The sequence below is a fragment of the Drosophila ananassae genome, chromosome 2L (genome assembly GCF_017639315.1).
Source record: "Drosophila ananassae strain 14024-0371.13 chromosome 2L, ASM1763931v2, whole genome shotgun sequence".
Lineage (NCBI taxonomy): Eukaryota > Metazoa > Arthropoda > Insecta > Diptera > Drosophilidae > Drosophila > Drosophila ananassae.
In genome coordinates, this window is record NC_057927.1 from 24,313,170 (window position 1) to 24,332,971 (window position 19,802).

At 39.5% G+C, this 19,802-nt stretch overlaps 5 protein-coding genes across 5 annotated transcripts; 3 read left to right on the plus strand and 2 right to left on the minus strand.

Annotated features, from left to right (window-relative positions):
* Window positions 1–473: 473 nt before the first annotated feature.
* On the minus strand, window positions 474–6,522 carry LOC6503403 (acetylcholine receptor subunit beta-like 2). The gene is made up of 11 exons (XM_032456426.2): window positions 6,317–6,522; window positions 5,897–6,090; window positions 5,707–5,835; window positions 5,461–5,646; window positions 5,261–5,393; window positions 5,075–5,202; window positions 3,109–3,284; window positions 2,468–2,620; window positions 2,307–2,386; window positions 1,430–1,536; window positions 474–893 (listed from the first exon to the last, which is right to left on the minus strand). Exons 1-11 carry the CDS (start codon window positions 6,372–6,374, stop codon window positions 678–680), a joined length of 1,560 nt encoding a protein of 519 aa, XP_032312317.1. The 5' UTR covers window positions 6,375–6,522; the 3' UTR covers window positions 474–677.
* Window positions 6,523–7,707: 1,185 nt separating this feature from the next.
* LOC116656594 (zinc finger protein DZIP1) lies at window positions 7,708–11,088 on the plus strand. Its single transcript, XM_032456424.2, has 5 exons — window positions 7,708–8,137; window positions 8,196–8,989; window positions 9,042–9,769; window positions 9,832–9,988; window positions 10,041–11,088. Exons 1-5 carry the CDS (start codon window positions 8,044–8,046, stop codon window positions 10,482–10,484), a joined length of 2,217 nt encoding a protein of 738 aa, XP_032312315.1. The 5' UTR covers window positions 7,708–8,043; the 3' UTR covers window positions 10,485–11,088.
* Window positions 10,495–13,796, plus strand: LOC6503446 (serine/threonine-protein phosphatase alpha-1 isoform). The gene is made up of 5 exons (XM_001967462.4): window positions 10,495–11,179; window positions 11,256–11,604; window positions 12,098–12,383; window positions 12,444–12,591; window positions 12,826–13,796. Exons 1-5 carry the CDS (start codon window positions 11,131–11,133, stop codon window positions 12,975–12,977), a joined length of 984 nt encoding a protein of 327 aa, XP_001967498.1. The 5' UTR covers window positions 10,495–11,130; the 3' UTR covers window positions 12,978–13,796.
* Window positions 13,797–14,376: 580 nt separating this feature from the next.
* On the minus strand, window positions 14,377–16,462 carry LOC6503402. Its single transcript, XM_001967463.4, has one exon. It carries the CDS (start codon window positions 16,042–16,044, stop codon window positions 15,169–15,171), a length of 876 nt encoding a protein of 291 aa, XP_001967499.1. The 5' UTR covers window positions 16,045–16,462; the 3' UTR covers window positions 14,377–15,168.
* An 823-nt stretch (window positions 16,463–17,285) lies between these two features.
* LOC6503448 (protein takeout) lies at window positions 17,286–19,730 on the plus strand. The gene is made up of 4 exons (XM_001967464.4): window positions 17,286–17,550; window positions 18,860–18,949; window positions 19,008–19,158; window positions 19,219–19,730. Exons 1-4 carry the CDS (start codon window positions 17,469–17,471, stop codon window positions 19,649–19,651), a joined length of 756 nt encoding a protein of 251 aa, XP_001967500.1. The 5' UTR covers window positions 17,286–17,468; the 3' UTR covers window positions 19,652–19,730.
* The last annotated feature ends 72 nt before the right edge of the window (window positions 19,731–19,802 follow it).

Below are 19,802 nucleotides of genomic sequence, written 5' to 3' on the forward strand. Positions count from 1 at the left end.
TGCAGGCAGGACCTGCACATGTTGATGAATGCGAGGCCAAGAGATTTCAACTTTCTAATTTAATGCGGCAGCCAGTGAGACAAGAAAAGCGACGAAGACAAAGCCGAAGACGAAGATGTGGGCTAAGGAAGCGCCAAGCGCCAAAGAAGGCAACTAGAAGGTCCTGGGAGTGTACGGAGGCAAATAAATGATACTGCAAATTATTTAGGCAGCCAACGTGGCGTATGCGTAATGTCTGTTTGACATAGCAAATGCGAAGTTCATGCCATATTGTTAGCACTGCCCCAAAAAACGTTTTATTTTCCCCAAAAACTTTCATGAAAACTCATCTCTTAATTGAAAATTAACAGCGTCGGAACAGATGTCATTGTGGTTTCGTCTGATAGCGACTGACAAACGTTTTTACATATTATATTGTGAAAGTTGGTCAAAATCCACCCACCACTAAAATTGAATTTTCAAGACAACGTCTATTTTAAATGGAATTTCTTAATATTTTTTTTATTTAATGAATTCATTTATTGCTAATTTTGTTTTAAAATATTGCAGAGAGATGGACGCTTAAACATACATCGTTGCAATATTTCATGGAAACACTTGATTTGATTGAGTTCCTCCATAAAAGAATTGTTAACTTTGGCGGGTCTTCCTCGATGGTGGAGACCTCTGGACCCTAATTAAGTTAGGACCTGACGAACGATGTCCGGCGGCAGCATGAAATTGTTTTTTCGCAACGGAATCTCGCTCAGCTGGCGGTCAATCGGTGACCGGGTGTCGTATAGCGATGGTGATTGACAAATGATGGCCAGGGTCCCGAAAACACAGGACAGCGTGAAGAGCCATAAGAAAAAGCGATCCAAGACCATCGAAACGAATTTCCAGTCCTCGACAATCTAATGGCAGAGGCCGGTGGGGGTGGCGATGAAACAATAAAAAATAGATTTTTAATATCATATCGGTTGTATCACTTTTGAGGCAAAACGAAAATTGGTTTTATACATTTTTTCTCGGTGGCTAATAAAATATTGCTCTGTGGCCGCCTCTCAATAAACTTGAATCGCAATAAAAATATAAAGTTATGATTTAATATTTTACAATTGTTTGCTGCACATTTGGGACTTGGCTCGATTCAATGCATTCAAGCTCAAGTTAAGGGCAATAAACAATAATAAAAAAAAACAAGGAGGCGAAAAACTCTCGCCAGACGCCGAAAATATGGCAATGTAAACAACCACAACGCCAAGGACCCTAAGGCTTCCCGTTGCCCCGCCATCATCCACCATCTTTTTCCGCATCAAGGAGAATACGCGTCAATAAAAATGGGCAACAAAAATAAGCACGACTTGAAGATGGCCAAGATGATGCAGGGGCTGGGGATAAATGGGAGTTGGGGAGTAAGAGAGTTGGGATGCTTTTGCTGTGTACCCACCTCGTTATCCTTGTCGGCATCCTTGATATGCTGCGCAATAAATCTGACCGCACGCAACGCCTGTAGCACTTCGGGTGTTAAGTTGCGCGGTATCACATTGTCAGAATCTGTCAAGTTTCCGCCATGAAATGGCGAAAAAATTGAAATAAAATATTGGAATAATAAATAAATGTGAGAATCAAGAAAATGCCTCCCCATCGGCTATACATGTATATGTGTATCATGTGTGCATCTCATCGTTTATGTGCTCGTATGAGTAGACAAATATTTTGGCCTATGCCACAGCCCAAATTAACGCCTCAAGCTATTTTACTCCAAGTAAGGGGAGCAGAAGTTAAATAATGCCCATCCAAAATATTTTATGGCATGTGTCGAAGTCAGAATATTAAAGTAATATATGCAAAAGTCGGATTAACATTTTATGAGAAATTGTTAATCAAAAAATACAATTTAAATTTAAAATTCAAGTTTTTGGATCCTTTATACGTATGGAGTATTTCTCCATAAATAAAGATTCTTGTAATACATTTTTAGATTGATTGGCCATAAAATAAGTATACTCCCTATAGGCCTAAGCCATTTTTTATAGTTTATCGTCATATCTATGGAAGGACAAACAAATATCAGCACTTTTACATTGCGCTTGACTTATTTTATGATCCAGAGAATTGGATTTTAGTCCCCCTTGACCACGCTCATGTGTAAATTTGGAACGCGTAAGCGTTATTTGTCATCAAAGCAAATTCCGCTCTTCATTTTATTGCATTATTTGCCATGATATTTTTTTCGGCTTGTGTTTTATGTTTGATTTCAATTTCGGGCCGGGGGGTATGCAAAATATTTGTGTTCTTTATGGTTAGACTTTGACGTAACTCACCCACGGAGTTCTGCATGCCATTGTCGTAAGCGCCGTCCTGGCTGTCCTTAAATTCGCTTGGAAAATCGCTGATGCTGTCACTGGAGAAAGAAAACAACAAGGCGATGCAAAGAAAAGTCCAATTCGAGTGTTTACTTTCAATTTCGAGGACTGCCACTTACCGCACATCGATCTCGTTTGTATAGCCGTTACTGGGTGTGGAGTCGTCGTAATCGGGCAAAGTATACTGGGTCCGGCGCATCATCATCAACTTTGGCATGAAGTGCAGGAAGAGTTTTCGAACCAACGGCGACATATTGTGCGTGGAGGGGGATCTGTGCCGAGGGCAATTATCACCAGATACAACCCACACTCAGAAAATACCCCACAGCCCAAAACAATTCGGAAGTCGCCTTTACATATTTACAAAAAAACTAAGTGGTTCCATGCTTAAAATAAAATTTTTTATGAGTTGGGGTACAGAAAGGTCTTTATGGAAAAAGAATTTACGAAAATGGACATTTTTAAAGGCAATGAAGCGAAAAATATTACTCATACGTAGTGTTGTACCACAGTAGTATTTTTTCGATTCTTTAAAACACAAAACCGATGAGCTCATATTAGTGTTAGATCTTTTCATAATAAAACTAAATAATATTAAAAATATGCTGCTGGTAATAAAATATATATTTTATAACAAATTTAGAATAATTGGAATTAAATAAAACTGTTTAAATTTAAAGATAAACTTTTAATGGTTTTTTGGCGACCTCCAAACTGTACGACTGATTTTCTCTAAGTGTACCCCTCAAACGTGACTCACCTGAAGTGAATATTCAGCACACAGACCGTTGTCCAAACGGACAGTGAGACGAGAATCATGGTAAAGAGCAGATACTTGCCCAGCAAGGGCACCGCCAACGATGTGGGGGGAATAATTTCGGCCAAGAGCAGGAAAAACACGGTCAACGACACAAGTATTGAAATACATAACGTAACCTGTCAACGAAATGTTTACACAATTTCCTCATCTCGATATCCCTTTCGAGGCAACTGCTGCCACTCGATCCAACAGAAATACGAACGATCAAACAATCAAACCAACAATTAACCAACACCGACAGTAAACACAGAACAACAACCAAATAAGAACACAAACACCATAATTTATTCAAAATTATTTCAGCCAATTGCAGTTATATTACTTATACATAAAATAAAAATCATAAATGACCGAGACAATTGAATTTCCACAACTTTTTTAGGTCCGACTCAGTCAAAAACAATAACAAATATTTTAAACTTTTTCAAACAATTCAAACAAACGTAAAAATGTAATCCTAAGAACTTTATCGCGTATACTGTAACCAAGCTAAGAGACCACAACTACCACGCTCGCGAAAACACAATCTATTGAATATTGGCAGATGCGGGACAATGAACCCGCACACATCCATCAATCAATCAATCATACGAAGTTTACACGAAAACAATCAACACAATAAAATAAGCAACAAAGCGCATGTAACTACTTTGAGGTATAAGCTTTCAGTTTTTGTGTGTATGGTGGGGTACTGTGTATTAATTAGTTTTTGGCATAATTTCCTATTTTTAAAGCCCTGATCAGAATCGAAAAATTTAACTTCTTTCAAGGATTACATGCTATATTAATTACCAGTTCAGAAAACCTGATTTAACATCCGGATTGTATATCAAAATCGGTGGCGGATCAGTTAAGATCAGTTACTTGAGCAAACGAGCGATACGATTGAACAAACAAACACTAATGCAACGACAAAAATAAAATAACAACAAACTGCACGAGTCCAGTACGTGTTTCTGTGATTGTGAGGGTGTGTGTGAGGTCTAAGGTGTGCGTGGTCTTATGTGGGTGTATGTGAGTCAGCGAGTTGGTGTGAGTGCGCGGCTCAATTACAGGATACGCGATATGGAAAAATTTTGCGAGTGGCTTTTTGACATTTCGAATTCAATTCTGTTCGATGTCGATATCGACTGCGTATTTTTATGCATTCGATGAAAATTTACGTTATGAGATTTCACTACTCAGGACAGCACAAATGATATTCAACGCGAAATGGATTTTTCAGGATATATATGTGGACGTCGATATATGTGTGCTGCTTTAAAAAAAATAATTTGAGAGCGATGCCGCTGAGGTATCGCAGAAGATATTTCAATAAAAATATAGAATACGCTACATATCTTCAAGACATATCATATCTATTAGTTAAAAATTTGATTATAAAATAGTGAAAGTTATAGTTTTGAAAGAGCAGGAAGTGCAAGTTGAGCTCTTCTCAATTTTTATTTAAATTTTCTTTTTGGAAAATTTGTTAAAAGCCAATTTACAAAGATTGTTTTTGCGGGTCTAGAGTACAAGAGCTCAGCTTTTGAATAGAAGATTTGAAAGATTAAGGAAAGTTAAGGTTATTGAAAGGAGTTTAATTGTGCATATCAGGTAGATAGATCTGCTAAAGTTTAAGTTTTTTGTAGAGTATTGTATTTATTAGTGTAAGAGGTTGAGAAGTACATAAGTTACAAACGATGTGAAATGGATATATTTGAATATGTTATGAATGAGTGAGGGGAATATATATATTTTTTTTTTACATTTTTACAGAAGAATATTAAAATAAATATTATAAAAATTCAAAGACAAAATATACCAAATATATGTACAGTAAGAAAATTACAAAGTATTATTTCAAAATATAGTTCTAATCATGCCACGTGCTAATAGAAAACATATTGGATCCTCTTGTCTTTACCTTCTCGCCCGAATCGCTGGGCAAATAAAACACCAACACCGTGAGGAAGGTCAATGCCACACATGGAACAATCAAATTAACCGTATAGAATAATGTCTTACGTCGCATGGTCAACTTGAATGTTATATCTTAAAATGCAAAATACAATTTCAAAAATGTAATCACAAAAACCTCAAACAAACTCACCTGAAAAGGGCTCTAGTGTATCAGGATAATATTCCTCATTTTTGGTAGCTGGAACCTCAAGAATATCCCACTCCACAGATAAATAGAATTCAGTTAAATCAATTCCCACTTGTACAAGGTTGCTGCCAGGAACCTAAGCAAAACTAGTATTAAAAACTCTGTGTCTTTTTAGGAATTTAGGAATCCTCTTTCAACTTCACCTGATCCAAATGTTTTAAGTCCACCTGAGCTCCATTATAGGTCCATGAACCGAATTTCATGAAACAAATTTGTTCATCGTAGGGAAAATATTCTACATTCATTTCACAGGATGACTTGTAGATAGCAGGAGGCTCCCAAAATACTTCACCGGTATACTTCAGAGTGGCTTTGGTCATCAACGTAACCTAAAAATTAAATGAATTATGGTGAATCTTGACAAAAAATATACTTTAATGAAGGTTCACCTCGTAGTTACCATCCCAGTTGTTGTAGAGCACAATATCGGGCACCCAAATATGCTCAGAAGGTACATAAAGTTGTTCAACTCCGCCGTATTCCTCAGGATCCCAGCGTAACTTATAGTCAAACCATCGCTATAATAAGTATTTATTATTAATAATGAGGATAAAAAATTTACTTTCAAGTCATAGTCACCTGTTTAACCCACAAATTGGTGGTCATCACCTGGTTCTTTAGGTTCACCTCAATCAACTGTGACAATTTTAAACCCAGCCACACCGTCAGGGTTTCTGTATTGTTGACAACAGGGCGTATTAAACGATTGTAATTACTCAGTAAGTCATCATAAAGACGTTTGGTATCAGGATTCGCCTCAAAGCTTATGGGTGCTATAAGAAAAAAGGATAACATTGATAAAAGTGAGAGAAAACTTCCAAGAAAATATCCCAAACAAACTACAAATATCCCAAAACAAACATCTGCGCATGTCCTGCTCTCGCTCTCTTTTTGGGCGCAGCTTCCTGACAGCTGTCATGTCCTTGGGATACAGCATCAAGGTATCGGAATTTTCACCAATTTTTTTCATCATCTAAAAACCAATTATTCATGACTTACCCGTGGAGTTGGCCAATGGCACAAGTAGAAAAATACACAACAAACTCCAATTCCACATTTTGTTGTGTGTTTTCTGCCTTTTTGTGCAGTTTTTTCCTATTAGTTTGATATTTTTTGTGCAATTTATCGCATTTTGTTTGCGGTTTGTTTTTAGGCACAACCTCACGGTCAGAGTGCCAGGATGCAACTGAGCTTATCCTTTTGACAGTAGCTCTGACGGAGATGTTCGATAACGAACTGTATATTTACCTAACAGGGATTTATCGTTATAATCGAGAGTTAAGAAAAATATATATTTTAAACAATGTTGCCCTTCAAGAAGCTTGGAGGTCATATTGTCAAAAGATTATAGATTTCAGTGCAGATTGGTGGAGAATCGATCTAATAGATATAGCCTTTGCAGTGGGCCATATATACGTCCCAATGCATTTTTCAACATTTCGAAGGATGTCCCAGGAAATGTGCCAAAAAATCTAAAAAAATTTTTGTTCCCAGATTTTAATGCATATTGCTGGAGATTTGATCTAAAAATAGTTTAAGGTATTCCGCGAAAGAATCGGATGCTTATTGTCATAGCCTTCGCAATGGGCCATATACTCGTCCCCATGCATTTTTCAACATTTTGAAGGGGATCCCCCAGGAAAAGTTACAAGAAATCTAAAAAACATTTTGTTTGTAGATTTTGATGCAGATCGATGGAGAATTGATCCACAAATCGTTTAAGGTATTCCGGTCAAGAATCGGATGGTTATTGTGGAAGATATAGCCTTCGCAGTGGGCCATATACTCGTCCCCATGCATTTTTCAACATTTTGAAGGGGATCCCCCAGGAAAAGTGACAAAAAATCTAAAAAATATTTTGTTCCCAGATTTTGATGCAGATCGATGGATAATTGATCCACAAATCGTTTAAGGTATTCCGCTCAAGAATCGGATGGTTATTGGGGAAGATATAGCCTTCGCAGTGGGCCATATACTCGTCCCCATGCATTTTTCAACATTTTGAAGGGGATCCCCCAGGAAAAGTGACAAAAAATCTAAAAAACATTTTGTTTGTAGATTTTGATGCAGATCGATGGAAAATTGATCCACAAATCGATTAAGGTATTCCGCGAAAGAATGGTTATTGGGGAAGGTATAGCCCTCGCAGTGGGCCATATACTCGTCCCCATGCATTTTTCAACATTTTGAAGGGGATCCCCCAGGAAAAGTGACAAAAAATCTAAAAAATATTTTGGTGCAGATCGATGGAGAATTGATCCACAAATCGTTTAAGCTATTCCGCTCAAGAAGCGGATGGTTATTGGGGAAGATATAGCCTTCGCAGTAGGCCATATACTCGTCCCCATGCATTTTTCAACATTTTGAAGGGGATCCCTGGCAAAATGCCACAAAAAATGTAAAAAATGCATGGTAGGTTGTTCCTAGATCGCGGTGGGTCAAAGTGGAAGCAGTTACCCAATTCAAACCCAAACGGAAAACGCTACCAACCCTTACTGAGCCAAGTTAACAACCACAATAGGAGCAAGAACCAACCACTGTCAACCCGTTGTCCTGGCAACACGGTTACTTTGACTACGTACAACCGAAAAATAGGAGAAAGCAAAGTGGAGCAAAGGCCCAGGGCAGTAGAAAGCGAACTTTTGCAGAAAACGGAAGCAAAACAAAGAGGGCGAGGGCGAAGTAAACAACTTTCGATTTTTTCTGATACCGGATGAATCAGAGAAATGGGCTTCAAGGGCAACTTTCCGCAAATGGTCCGCGAAACAGGCTTTAAGCTGCGGCAGTACCGCGACGGTCCTTTGGACTGGAGATTAATGGGTAAGGAGTCACAGTATTCCATGTATTACACAATTTAATGACAACATGTTTCCTAAAGGCTCCTATGAAACGGATAGAATTTTGAAGGAGCAGAATTTTGAGTTGGTGGACAAGGCTTTGGGACACCTTTCGGAGGCACCGCTGGGAACTGTTTTAGAGACTCATATTCTGGACAGCGGAATTGCCAAGTACTTTGTGATGTCGCAGTACGCCATTCAGTACCTGATCTGCTGTCGCACCTATTTGGATGAATGTGTGTCGGACTTGAAGGAGGCCCATTCATCTGCCCAGCAGGAGATCGCCACTCTCCGGAAGTCACTGGGAGAATCTAATAACGAGGTGGTGCAGTTGCACAAACGAATTACCCAGATAGAGACTATTCGGGAGGTAGTCTACCCATGCCACTTGTGTCCCAAGAACTTTATCAGTAACGAGGCCTTGAATATCCATATTGGTCGCAAACATCGCATTGCCACGCCGACCAGTCTCACATCAGCTCCTGGCAAGGATAAAGATAAAGATAAGGACAAGGACAACGATGTTCACTTAATCAATACCATTAAAATGGAGCTGGAAATCAAGCAACTGAAAGAACGTCTCAATGCCGCCGAAAGAAACATCAAGGAGCGCAGCACTGGAGGGTCCAAGCGGGTGAGTCCGCGCCAGGAGCAGCGTACTGTTGGCATACAGAGTAATCTGGCCGAACCAAAGGAGAAGGACGAAAACAGCGGAGAGGCTAAAGAGAGTGAAGCTACCGAACGCAAGGAGCAGTTGACAGGACTGGCCGAGCGTCTCAGCAACTTTGAGGAGTGGCAACTGCAGCTAAAAGAGAGCAATGAGGTTTTCATTCAGGTAATATCATTGGTTTAAATGTTAGAAAAAGTGTAATCCTTTTGTTCTTCAGGATATTAATAAAAAACTTGAAGGTCTTAGCCATGCTCTGGAGCAAAATAAACAGACTTCCGCGACTACGCCACCCTTGGAAGATAGAGTGGCCACTCCCAATTTGGAGGATCTGGAACGCATACTTACCGAGAAAGTAGCAGAGATTGGTAAGATCAGTGCCAACAAGCTGGAGGAGGTAGTTTATCACTTGGAAATGGGCTACAAGGATAAATTAGAAACATTGGAACGGGAACTCAAGCAACTGAGTGTCCGAAAGGAGCAACCAGAGCCTGTCCAAATTCTTCCAAACGCATCCAAAATACCGAAACCAATTAACCGAAAAGAAGAAACCAGCATGGATCGCATTCGAAAGCAAGTGGAAAGCGAGTTTGTGAAAGAGAAACACGATGATGATACCTACTCCATTGAAGAAGCACCTCGGGAAATTCCGAAAATCCAGAAGACAACTCAGGTCCAAGTACATGAGAAGAACGAGAAGGAGCAACCTAGTGCCGGAAGTTCCGGAAGCCATCCCACTTTTACCAAGCCGCCTGCCTTTTCTGCTTCCAATAAGCCAGAAACTATAGAAACTACGGATGTTAGCGAAAGTCTTAGCCAAGAGGAAGTGGTGGGAGAAGAGCAAAGCCTTTCGGAGGATGGCAGCGAAATTTCTAGCTCCGGATCAGAGCCTCACAGAGAAAGCAATAGACCGTCAACAGCTACTAAACCTCCCGTGAGAATAACAAGGTAAGTTTTTAATACAATCTTTTAGAGTTTTGGGTATAAAGTTTTATAAAATTTTTCGACAGGCCTCCTCCTAAGCCCCTAACCCGGAAAGATGCCCGCAAATTGGTGAACCGTAAACTGAATCCCCACGGTTTTGACTTAAAGTCCAAGGGAATTTCTCACACGTCCCTCAAAAGAGTTAATTCTGAATTAGCTGAACAAAGAAACAAAATGAAATTGGTATGTTAATATGGTAGAGAGAAACTTTAACTATAATAATCTATACTTCTAGCACTATCCCCAATTCTACGCTACCCGGAATCGCATACGCAAGTTTGTGGAGAAGCTATGCTCCGCACGGTTCTCTGAACGAGCTCAAGTAATACTAAAACACAAGACGCCACTGAAACCAATTGAAGCTCCCAAGCGTGGCGTGCTAAAAGCTGGAACATCTGAAAAATCTGAAGAAGATTTATCACAGCACACCTCCCAGGATGAAGAAGAGGAAGGAAGCGACGAATCACAATCACGTAGTTCTAGTCCGCGCCAACGCTCTATTAGTCGGGACTTTAAAGCCCGTCTAGAGGAGATTCTGGTCAAGCCGGCGGCTATGACCCGAGGAGCATCTAAGCCAGCTTCGATTTCTAAGCCAGTGCCCCTACCTCGAAAGCGGGTGATGTTCAATACCCTAAATAGCGGGAAAAGTTTTAATGAAAGCGATGAAGACTATAAATAATTAAAAAGTATAAGTTTTATTCATTTTTGCTTAATTTCTTTCAAAAATTTGTTACTACAAACCAATAAAATAAAAGAAAATAGTGCATAATTTGTATATCTTTTAAAACGACACATTTTCTAGAAAAACTGCGAAAGTTTTGAAATAAGATTTTTAAAATTAAAGCACACAGGGCGACTCGGGTAAAGAAAAGCGCAAGGCGCTGCCAGAAAAATAGAAAACACCTGGTGGCATCACTCCGCGAATTGATAACCATTATCTGGCAGCTCTGCGTAGGAGAAAATTTTGTAGTACGCGAGAATAATATATATAGCAATAGATGCAATAAAAGGTTGTTGCCGCGGAGGAAAAGCATTTAGAACAGCCAAACGTACATGGCGCAGCACCAACAACCGAGGCAGTGAATCTCTGGCAGCAGCAGGCCGACGTGGAAACCCGTAACCAAAAGCGTGCAACTGTAATTTCCATCCGAACACACACAAGCGCACGCACACACCCGTCCCCCATCGATGAAATAACATACATAACGTATACCGAAAATACATAAGCTCGCGCTGGAATTACGGCGGAATCAACAGCAGAAACAGCAGTAGCACCAACAGCAGAAATCAGTAACAGCAGCAGTACCAGATAAGCTTCATTCGGGATGTCGGATATTATGAACATCGATAGCATTATCTCGCGTCTGCTGGAAGGTAAAGTCATTCCCCCAATCCCCCTTGATTCTGCCCCACAAATCGTATTATTTTCTTATCTACGGATTTTTTGCAGTGCGCGGAGCACGTCCGGGGAAAAATGTGCAACTGTCAGAAAGCGAGATTCGCAGCCTGTGCCTAAAGTCCCGCGAAATATTCCTGTCGCAGCCGATTCTTCTGGAGTTGGAAGCGCCACTGAAGATTTGCGGCGACATACACGGACAATATTATGACCTTTTGCGCCTGTTCGAGTACGGCGGTTTTCCCCCGGAGTCGAATTACTTGTTCCTCGGCGACTACGTCGATCGTGGCAAGCAGTCCCTGGAGACAATATGCCTTCTCTTGGCCTATAAGATTAAGTATTCGGAGAACTTTTTCTTACTGCGCGGTAACCATGAATGCGCCAGTATCAACCGCATCTACGGGTGAGTTATAATCAATAAAAAGTCAAAATTAGATAGTAGACACTGTCTAGACAGTAGTATACTAGACAGTAGAGTTTATTAGCTTATCTTGTTTTATTCATTTCTCTAAAGGAAAATCTTTTTTTAACCCAAGCTTTGTAATATAATTCGGAGGTTTCAATAGGTTTACATTTCAGCACATTTTTACACGTATTGTGTGCCTTATTCCTATGAAATATTATAAGTGTAAGGCAGGTGCTTGTACAATACCAATACTGGTGTGCTTGTGTCTGTTTTCTATTTACATTTAAAATGCACATTGGAAGAAAATGCTATTACTCTTACCTAATCAATAAAAAACGTTTTTATTTATCAGAGCCCCCAGTGGTTTACCTTTGCTTTAATCAGAATTCCGTTGTTTAGATCTAATTCCACAAATGGTACTTTTCCCATTACCTCCACCATGTAGAAAATATCGAATATGAGTCATGTTATTATTGCATTTCCTTGACAGGTTCTACGACGAGTGCAAGCGTCGCTACACTATTAAATTGTGGAAGACGTTCACGGACTGCTTCAACTGTTTGCCAGTGGCGGCCATCGTCGACGAAAAGATATTCTGTTGCCACGGCGGCCTGAGTCCGGATCTTTCGTCTATGGAACAGATCCGGCGAATAATGCGGCCCACAGATGTACCCGACCAGGGCCTGTTATGCGATCTCCTCTGGTCCGATCCAGACAAAGACACCATGGGCTGGGGCGAGAATGATCGTGGTGTTAGCTTCACTTTCGGAGCTGAGGTAAACTGGCATATAAAGAGTATTTAGAGAGTCATGTAACTCAAGTATTTGTCGTTTCAGGTTGTGGGTAAATTTTTACAGAAACACGAATTTGACCTGATCTGCCGGGCTCATCAGGTGGTAGAGGATGGCTATGAATTCTTTGCCAAGCGTCAGCTGGTGACGCTCTTCTCAGCGCCCAACTATTGCGGCGAGTTTGACAATGCGGGTGAGTGCTAATCTTTGGACTTCAATCTGACATATACCCCGATCTATGGGAATATTTATTTTAATATATACCTGAGCGTTGATCTCTCAGATAACCCGTCACAAGTGAAAGCTGGCAATCAGATTTAATTTTAATTTGTCATTTACGAATTGCGCATTTCGAATTGTTCAATTAATAGATCGGGACGTCACTTAATTGATGAAATAATTAATTCATTTTGAAACACTTTCGCAGGTGCCATGATGTCCGTGGACGACACACTGATGTGCTCATTTCAGATATTGAAACCCGCCGATAAGCGACGTTTTGTTTATCCCAACTTTGGCAGCTCAGGACGTCCGTTGACACCGCCCCGCGGCGCCAACAATAAAAACAAGAAAAAATAAACGCAGCTCACCCCGAAGAAAGCACAAGAATGAAAACCCAAAAAAAAAAAATACAAAACGGGAGATATGGGAAGGAATTCCGAGTCCACATCCAACGGAAAACGCAAAAGTTTGTTTTTATCGAATACGTGTAATCGAATCGTGAGCAACGTTATAAGGGGTATATGAATCTATACAAATTAGTCTATTTTTAATTTGAAAGAAACAAAAACAAAAACAAAAAAAAACACAAATCGAAACACTTTAGTTCAAACTAATTGTAGTGTAAGACACTGCATAAGCAAGAATATTTTATCTCCTAATGTATTAATTTTGTTATAGTTTCTCCTTGCGCAAAGCCAACACTGAAACAAACACACAGACACGCATAGATCACCCGTACAGTATGTACGAATAGTGCACGCACCGGTTGTATTTTATTTTGCATTTCTATCTTGCACCTGCATTTTTATTAGCTTGCTTGCAAAGGCAATAGAAACTCCCAAATGCGTCACTTTCAACAATCTTTGGCAATGGTTTTTAACTATTCCTATGTTCTTCCTTTATTTTGCGTATCTAAAAGAAATTAGCAAATGGTAAAAATGTTAACTTTTACGTTAATGCACTGTACGAAAATGCTTTTAAATGTGTGAGAAAACTACATATTACATATGTTAGCAAAGCACGATTTATTTTTGTAATATTGTCTTAGAAATTTTACATCGATACATGTTTACTTAGTTTTAAAGTGAGAAAGCAATTTTAGTTGCAAGCTACATAAGTTTGAATTGTTTACACCAAAAATATTAAAATAAACAAACATTGTGTATATTTTTTTAACTGTTTGCGTTAACACCCACACAAATTCGCATAACAAGCGCACAATAAATAAATTCGCTCATTTAATAGAAGACTATCAATAATAGTTCAAAAGAATATTGACATAAAATATATAGAGCCTCAATTGAATGAGCGATTTTATAATATTTTAAATACTGCTGAGACCCGAATTAACAAACTCGTAAGAGTTACGCTAATGCGAATACTTTTGAACGGCACTGTGTGCCCTTTACTGATGTCAGGCAGATAATGTTACCCCATGCCACCCCTTTCAAAATGAAAGCTAGCACACATTTAATGCATGCAAAAACGAGAGGAAAAAAAATATACAAGTAATAAAATATTTGTAAACAACAGCGCGCAACAGACACAAACAGACAGACACAATTATTGTACACGTACTTGTATACTTTATGTATGTATTTGCATTCTACGACTACAGTCGGTACATTCTAGTGCTAAAGGCCGCCACATTCAATTATATTTACAATTACAAGTATTATGCCCAGGCAGACAGTGAGCGATCCGATGCGATGCAACCTGACGCAACTTACCCGAAAATGGTTTCGTTTTTATAATCCCTCGCCCGCCCCTCAGCCAACCAAACCAAACCTTACTAAAAAAACAATCGCGTAACCTATGGAAAAACCAAAACCAAAACAAAAACAAAAGCAAAATGCTGAAACGAATATGAAATACGAAACCCAAAGCGAGTCCTCGTCTAATTCACACTCTAGTACTCTGTTAAATGTTGTAATGAATTCAACGTATATTTACGACTATATATGTAATTGAAATATCGCGATTCAGTACGAGATCGGCTGTTTGCAAACCCCACACAAGACATTTAAGAAATTTAAAACATAATATCGCATAATGCAAAAAACAAAAAAAAAACGAAGAAAGTCAGAATGTAATTAATTTTGAAGGATAAATTTAAAAAGACAAAGGGGAATAACACGTTAATTCATTCAGCAGCAAAAACATAAAACTAAAATTGCAAGAATGTGAAAGCCCAACAAAAAAAAATTAAACAAATAAAAAAAAACGGAATAAAAAAAAATTAAGCAAAAAGTAAACATTAAACAAAGAGAACACAATGATGAAGCACTTGTAACAAAATAGCACTGTTTTATTAAAAGGAAAATGAAATAAATACTAGCAATAAAAAAATACATGGAGTTTTATTTTAAAAATATAATTTATGATTGAGAAAAAACAATTATTTTTTATTGGTTTATTTAGTCTCGATCTTTAACAGTAATTTTTTTATTTAATACATTGTTCCCTGATAATTCTTAGTTTTTACTATAGCTCTTAAAATGTATCTTTACTCATATTACTAAATATTTATTTTTCAATTATCCCTTCGTCAATTGTATCTCAAGGCGCAACTTTTCTCCAGAGGGGCACAAACAGCACCCGTCCCTCTGCCACTTTTCTGCTCCTCCTGCAATCTCAGTTGCAGCAACTTCTGACGTAAGGCGTAGGGCGTGGTTGTATCGTTCATTTCCTGTTGTCGGCTCTCGTTCGCCCGGTTCTTGTTCCACTTGTCCATTTTGTGGCCACTCAACTTATCATAGGCCTGCTGCAGACGCAATTCATCCTGGCGGCCATCGCTGAAGCAATCGCTTACGTTCGAGAGCCGGAACTGCTGCAGGGCTCGAAGCTGTTGCAGCTCGTCTGTAGAATGTTTATTTATTGGGCTGGGCCCTGGGCGTGGTGATGACGCTGAGCTGGAACTATGAACCTGACCCTGACCTTGGCTCATCTGACGACTGGCAACGCATGCGCTCTGTTCGTAGATACGTCGATTCTCCGTGTACTTATCGTAGTTGTTGTTGTTTCTGGTGCTGCCGGTGATGAAGCCTTTGTTGCTGGTGTCAACACCTCCTGTTTTTTCCCAGCCCCATCTCAGCACTTTGGCCCGACTCTGTTGGCGTTGCTGGGCGGAGCTGCAACTGCAGCTGGAACAGTGACTCACCGTTGTCGCCGCCGAATTCCGTCGACTAAAGTCATTGCCCAGTCCAGTATTGGAGTGCCCTAAACCATATGTGGGTGCACTTTTGAGGCTTGGTCGCTTCACAAACTGGGTGGGCCGAAGACTTTGTCGCGACGACGATGTGACAGACATAAGATCGCCACGTGGATGCGTCTGGCGGAGATGCTGCTGCTGTTGCAAGGGCAAGCAATTTTGTTGATGCTGCACCGCCGCCGAGCTCATCGAGCCACAATAGCATCGCTGCATTCTAATGAATCCAAAATCTTTGTTTCTGTACTGACTTCTGTGCTTTTTTGGGAATTACTGCCCAACTATTGGATTGCGTGCCCGAAGAATGTTATGAACCGACTGACGACAACCGGTTCCAGCTCTTATGGCCAGGCCTGGTACTTTATCACCAATCATCAGTCCATATATACCGTTAGCCGGCTAGCTTAGCACACAAACACACACACTATGGCTGTTAAGCACTCACATATCGTTTGTTTATATTTGAACAACAATTGCAACAGTTTCCATAGACACCTGCCGAGGTCCTTGGGCTGCATTTTTTTGGCTAAGCACTCTTAGACACATAAAAGACGGATTTACACTCACACTTACACACAACTGGCAGTAATCGGCCAGTTAGAAAAAAGAATGTGCTGTCCGAACGAAAGACTTAGGCAACAAACTTGAATTCAAATCAAGCAGCAGTGTTGTAAAATCTTTAAACTCATTAATGTTACTTTTAGAATCATTTATTTCTAACAATTTCAAACAATATCATAGATCTATTTTATATATAATATATAATAAACTATACGTATTAGAAAATGTTTTTTAAAAAATATATTCTTTATTTCTCTGTTTTATTTTCTTATCTAAGCCATTATTTCGAAATCTCACCTTCTACTATATTTTCCTGAACCCCCAATCAATTACCAATTTTAAAAGAATTCCAGCTTTGGTTTCAGCATAAAAATGTTGCCAAATGTTGGCCCAATTAAAACTAGTTCCTGTGCAGTTGTAGAATATACTCTAAAGCCTATTCAAGTGTCTAAAGCAAGTCGATGGGTTTTGACTTCCTCGAATAAGGAGAAGTATGGAATGTTATTAATTTATTGAATAAGACAACAAATGCCGTGTGTGCGTAAAAATTGATGACCGGCATTACTACCGGCAAAATGCAGCATGGGAAAATATAAAAACAAAGACCCTCAATTACACTTACAAACTGGCCGTAAACATGGAATGAATGTAAAGTTCAATGAACCAGAGCGAAAATGAAATTGAAAGGGCAGTGCAGGGTTGCCGGGTGACTTGGCCATTGGATGCGCCCCGCCGCGGTGGTTGCATGGCCGAAAGCGGCGAGCCGGAAAGCAAGAGTGGCTCGCTCGCTGGCTCAGTCAGTCACTCGCTTTATGGGCCAAAGCTTGGCCAATTGAAAATCCATCGATTCGCTGCTGGGAGCTTTCTGACTGCTTTCCGATTTTGACTGCTCAAGCTCGGTATAAAAAGACGAGCGCTCGACGCATCCCGCGTACACAGTGATAAGTCGCCGGCCAGAACCACCTGTCACCTGTCGGATCTCGCGTGCGTCTTTCTCAGACTCTTGGCTCAATCAAAATTTTAACTTGGCCAGCTTGGTTTTCTTGGACATCCGATTTCGTACTTCCACCGGACCAGATATGTCAAAATATTCGCTGCTACTGCTGCTGCTAATCGCTGCGATTGCGCAGGAATTAACTGTAACAACAGCGCAAGATTTGCGTAAGTATACTACCAAAAAAAAATAAATACAAAACTCAAAAAAATCGGCTAAAACTACGTTAACTATTGCCGCGTGTTAAATGTGCAAAAAATAATCATTATATTTGTTTTTGCCTTATGCTTTGGCTATATCTATTTATTTGGTGAGTCCACACGTTTATGGTTAAAACGTGATCGATATTGCTGATGGCTAGTTAATATTGTTTTGGAACTGGGGTCTTGGCCTAAACACCTCAAGGTTGATCCCTGTAAAAATCTCCCAAGTATTTGGGAGGAATGCAAATTTGTAAAATAGGTTACGAGAAATACTAATCTAATCTAGGTTTTATATAAAAGCTACCTCTAAATATTAAACTTAATCGAGATATTTATTTTTCTTAAAGTTACAAAATGGTATTTGTTTCAAATGTTTGTTTTTGTTATTTGAAATAATAGAATAAAACTAAAAATCCTGAAAAGGAATGCTTCAGACATTAGAATACAAATTAGAGTCAGAACTAGCCTAGTAATATTATAGCAATTATAATTTAAACCTCCATAAATTCCAAGAAAACTCTAATCTAAACCGCACAAAGTAATTACCCTTTTTTGTTTATACTTTGGCAATTATAAATGAGTTAAATTAGTTAATTAAAAAAAGATATAAAACATACGCCTTATGTTACTAATTCGCGTGTTGCTAAATGGCAAAATTCGATCAAGATCATTTTTGGACTGCATTTGTTGTAGTTTTCCTCTACCGTACACCGTACACACATGTTATGCAATTGTAACCATCGACTGCAAACAGGTTGCTCTTGGCCAGCCAGTTTTGCAGACAGTCCACTGATCCACATCCACAGTTACACTTCCGCTTGTGACACAAAAATATCACCCGCTGACGCCGCCGCCGCCGGAGAAGGACATATGTAACCGAAACGTCTGATGTGTGTTAATTGATTCCAACGCATTCCATCAGAGTGAAGATTTTGCCGAGTGTATCTGATTAATGAAACCGTTGGCATAGGTCATGAATGCCGTCGTCTGTTCAATATATTAATGATAAATGGCCCCTCGCAGCGTGAGCTTCAACTTGACATTGAGCCACTAAAATATGCTAGTTCACTTCTTTTTTCTTAAGCCGTTTTGTTTTTGTCGTGGATACTTTTGTTTTGTTTACAAACAAGTTTTGTGGCCAACGAACTCTGGCCAAGTGGATGGATGCTGGCCCAATTGCAGGCTGGCCCGGGCCCCGGAAACTTCCGCAATCCACAAAAACCACGAGATCTCACTTTCAATGTCATGACCAAGAGTCTTCTGTCTTTTCCAGCCGAAGGCTTTCCAAAGTGCAAACGAGATGCGAATTTTGACAAGTGCCTGGTAGATGCTGTTAACCACGCCATTCAGCTTCTCAAAAGTGGTAAGTACTGTGTCTTATAATTAGAAGAACATCTTTTTTAATCAATCAAAATCCGCAGGCAACAAAGAATTTGGAATTCCGCCACTGGAGCCGTTGTCCGTGAAGAAACTAGTTATAGATGCCGGCACTGCGCCAATAAACCTGCGACAGGCATTGAAGAATGTGAAGGTGCACGACATGATTTCCACCAGCAAGATCCAGCGATACAGGTAATTTTCCTATGCTTCTTCAAGCCTCTTCTTTATTATAATACAAATGAAACCTTGCAGAACCGACCTGGATAAGCACCTTATTATCTGTGATAGCCGGACTGACAGAATTGAAATGATCGGCGACTACGAGATGTCCGGCCGTATCCTTCTTCTACCAATCACAGGACATGGAAAAGCAAATGTGACTCTTATAAACACGAAGATCGAGCACCGTCTGATTGGAGAACCCTTCGAAAAGGATGGTGTCAAGTACATGCGCCTCAAAGAGTACCGAGTAGCCTTCGATCCAAAGCGAGTATACATGAACTTTGAGAACCTTTTCAATGACAAGACCCTCTCGGACGGCATGAATCGATTCCTTAACGAGAACTGGGAAACAGTCTTCAATGAACTAAAGGTTGGATACGCCAAAAGTTTCGGAGTTATATTCCGAGAACTTTCAAACAAACTATTCGAAAAAGTGCCTTTTGATAATATATTCTTAAGGTAACAAAAATTGTTTATTTGTACCTGTTAGGGAAAGCCTAATTTATGTCACTAATTAGTTAATAAATGACCTAAAATATTAAGAAAGTCTTTATACTAATTACATTAAGGGAAAAATACCTTTGCCCTCACAGCCCATGCAAAAGTAAACAAAT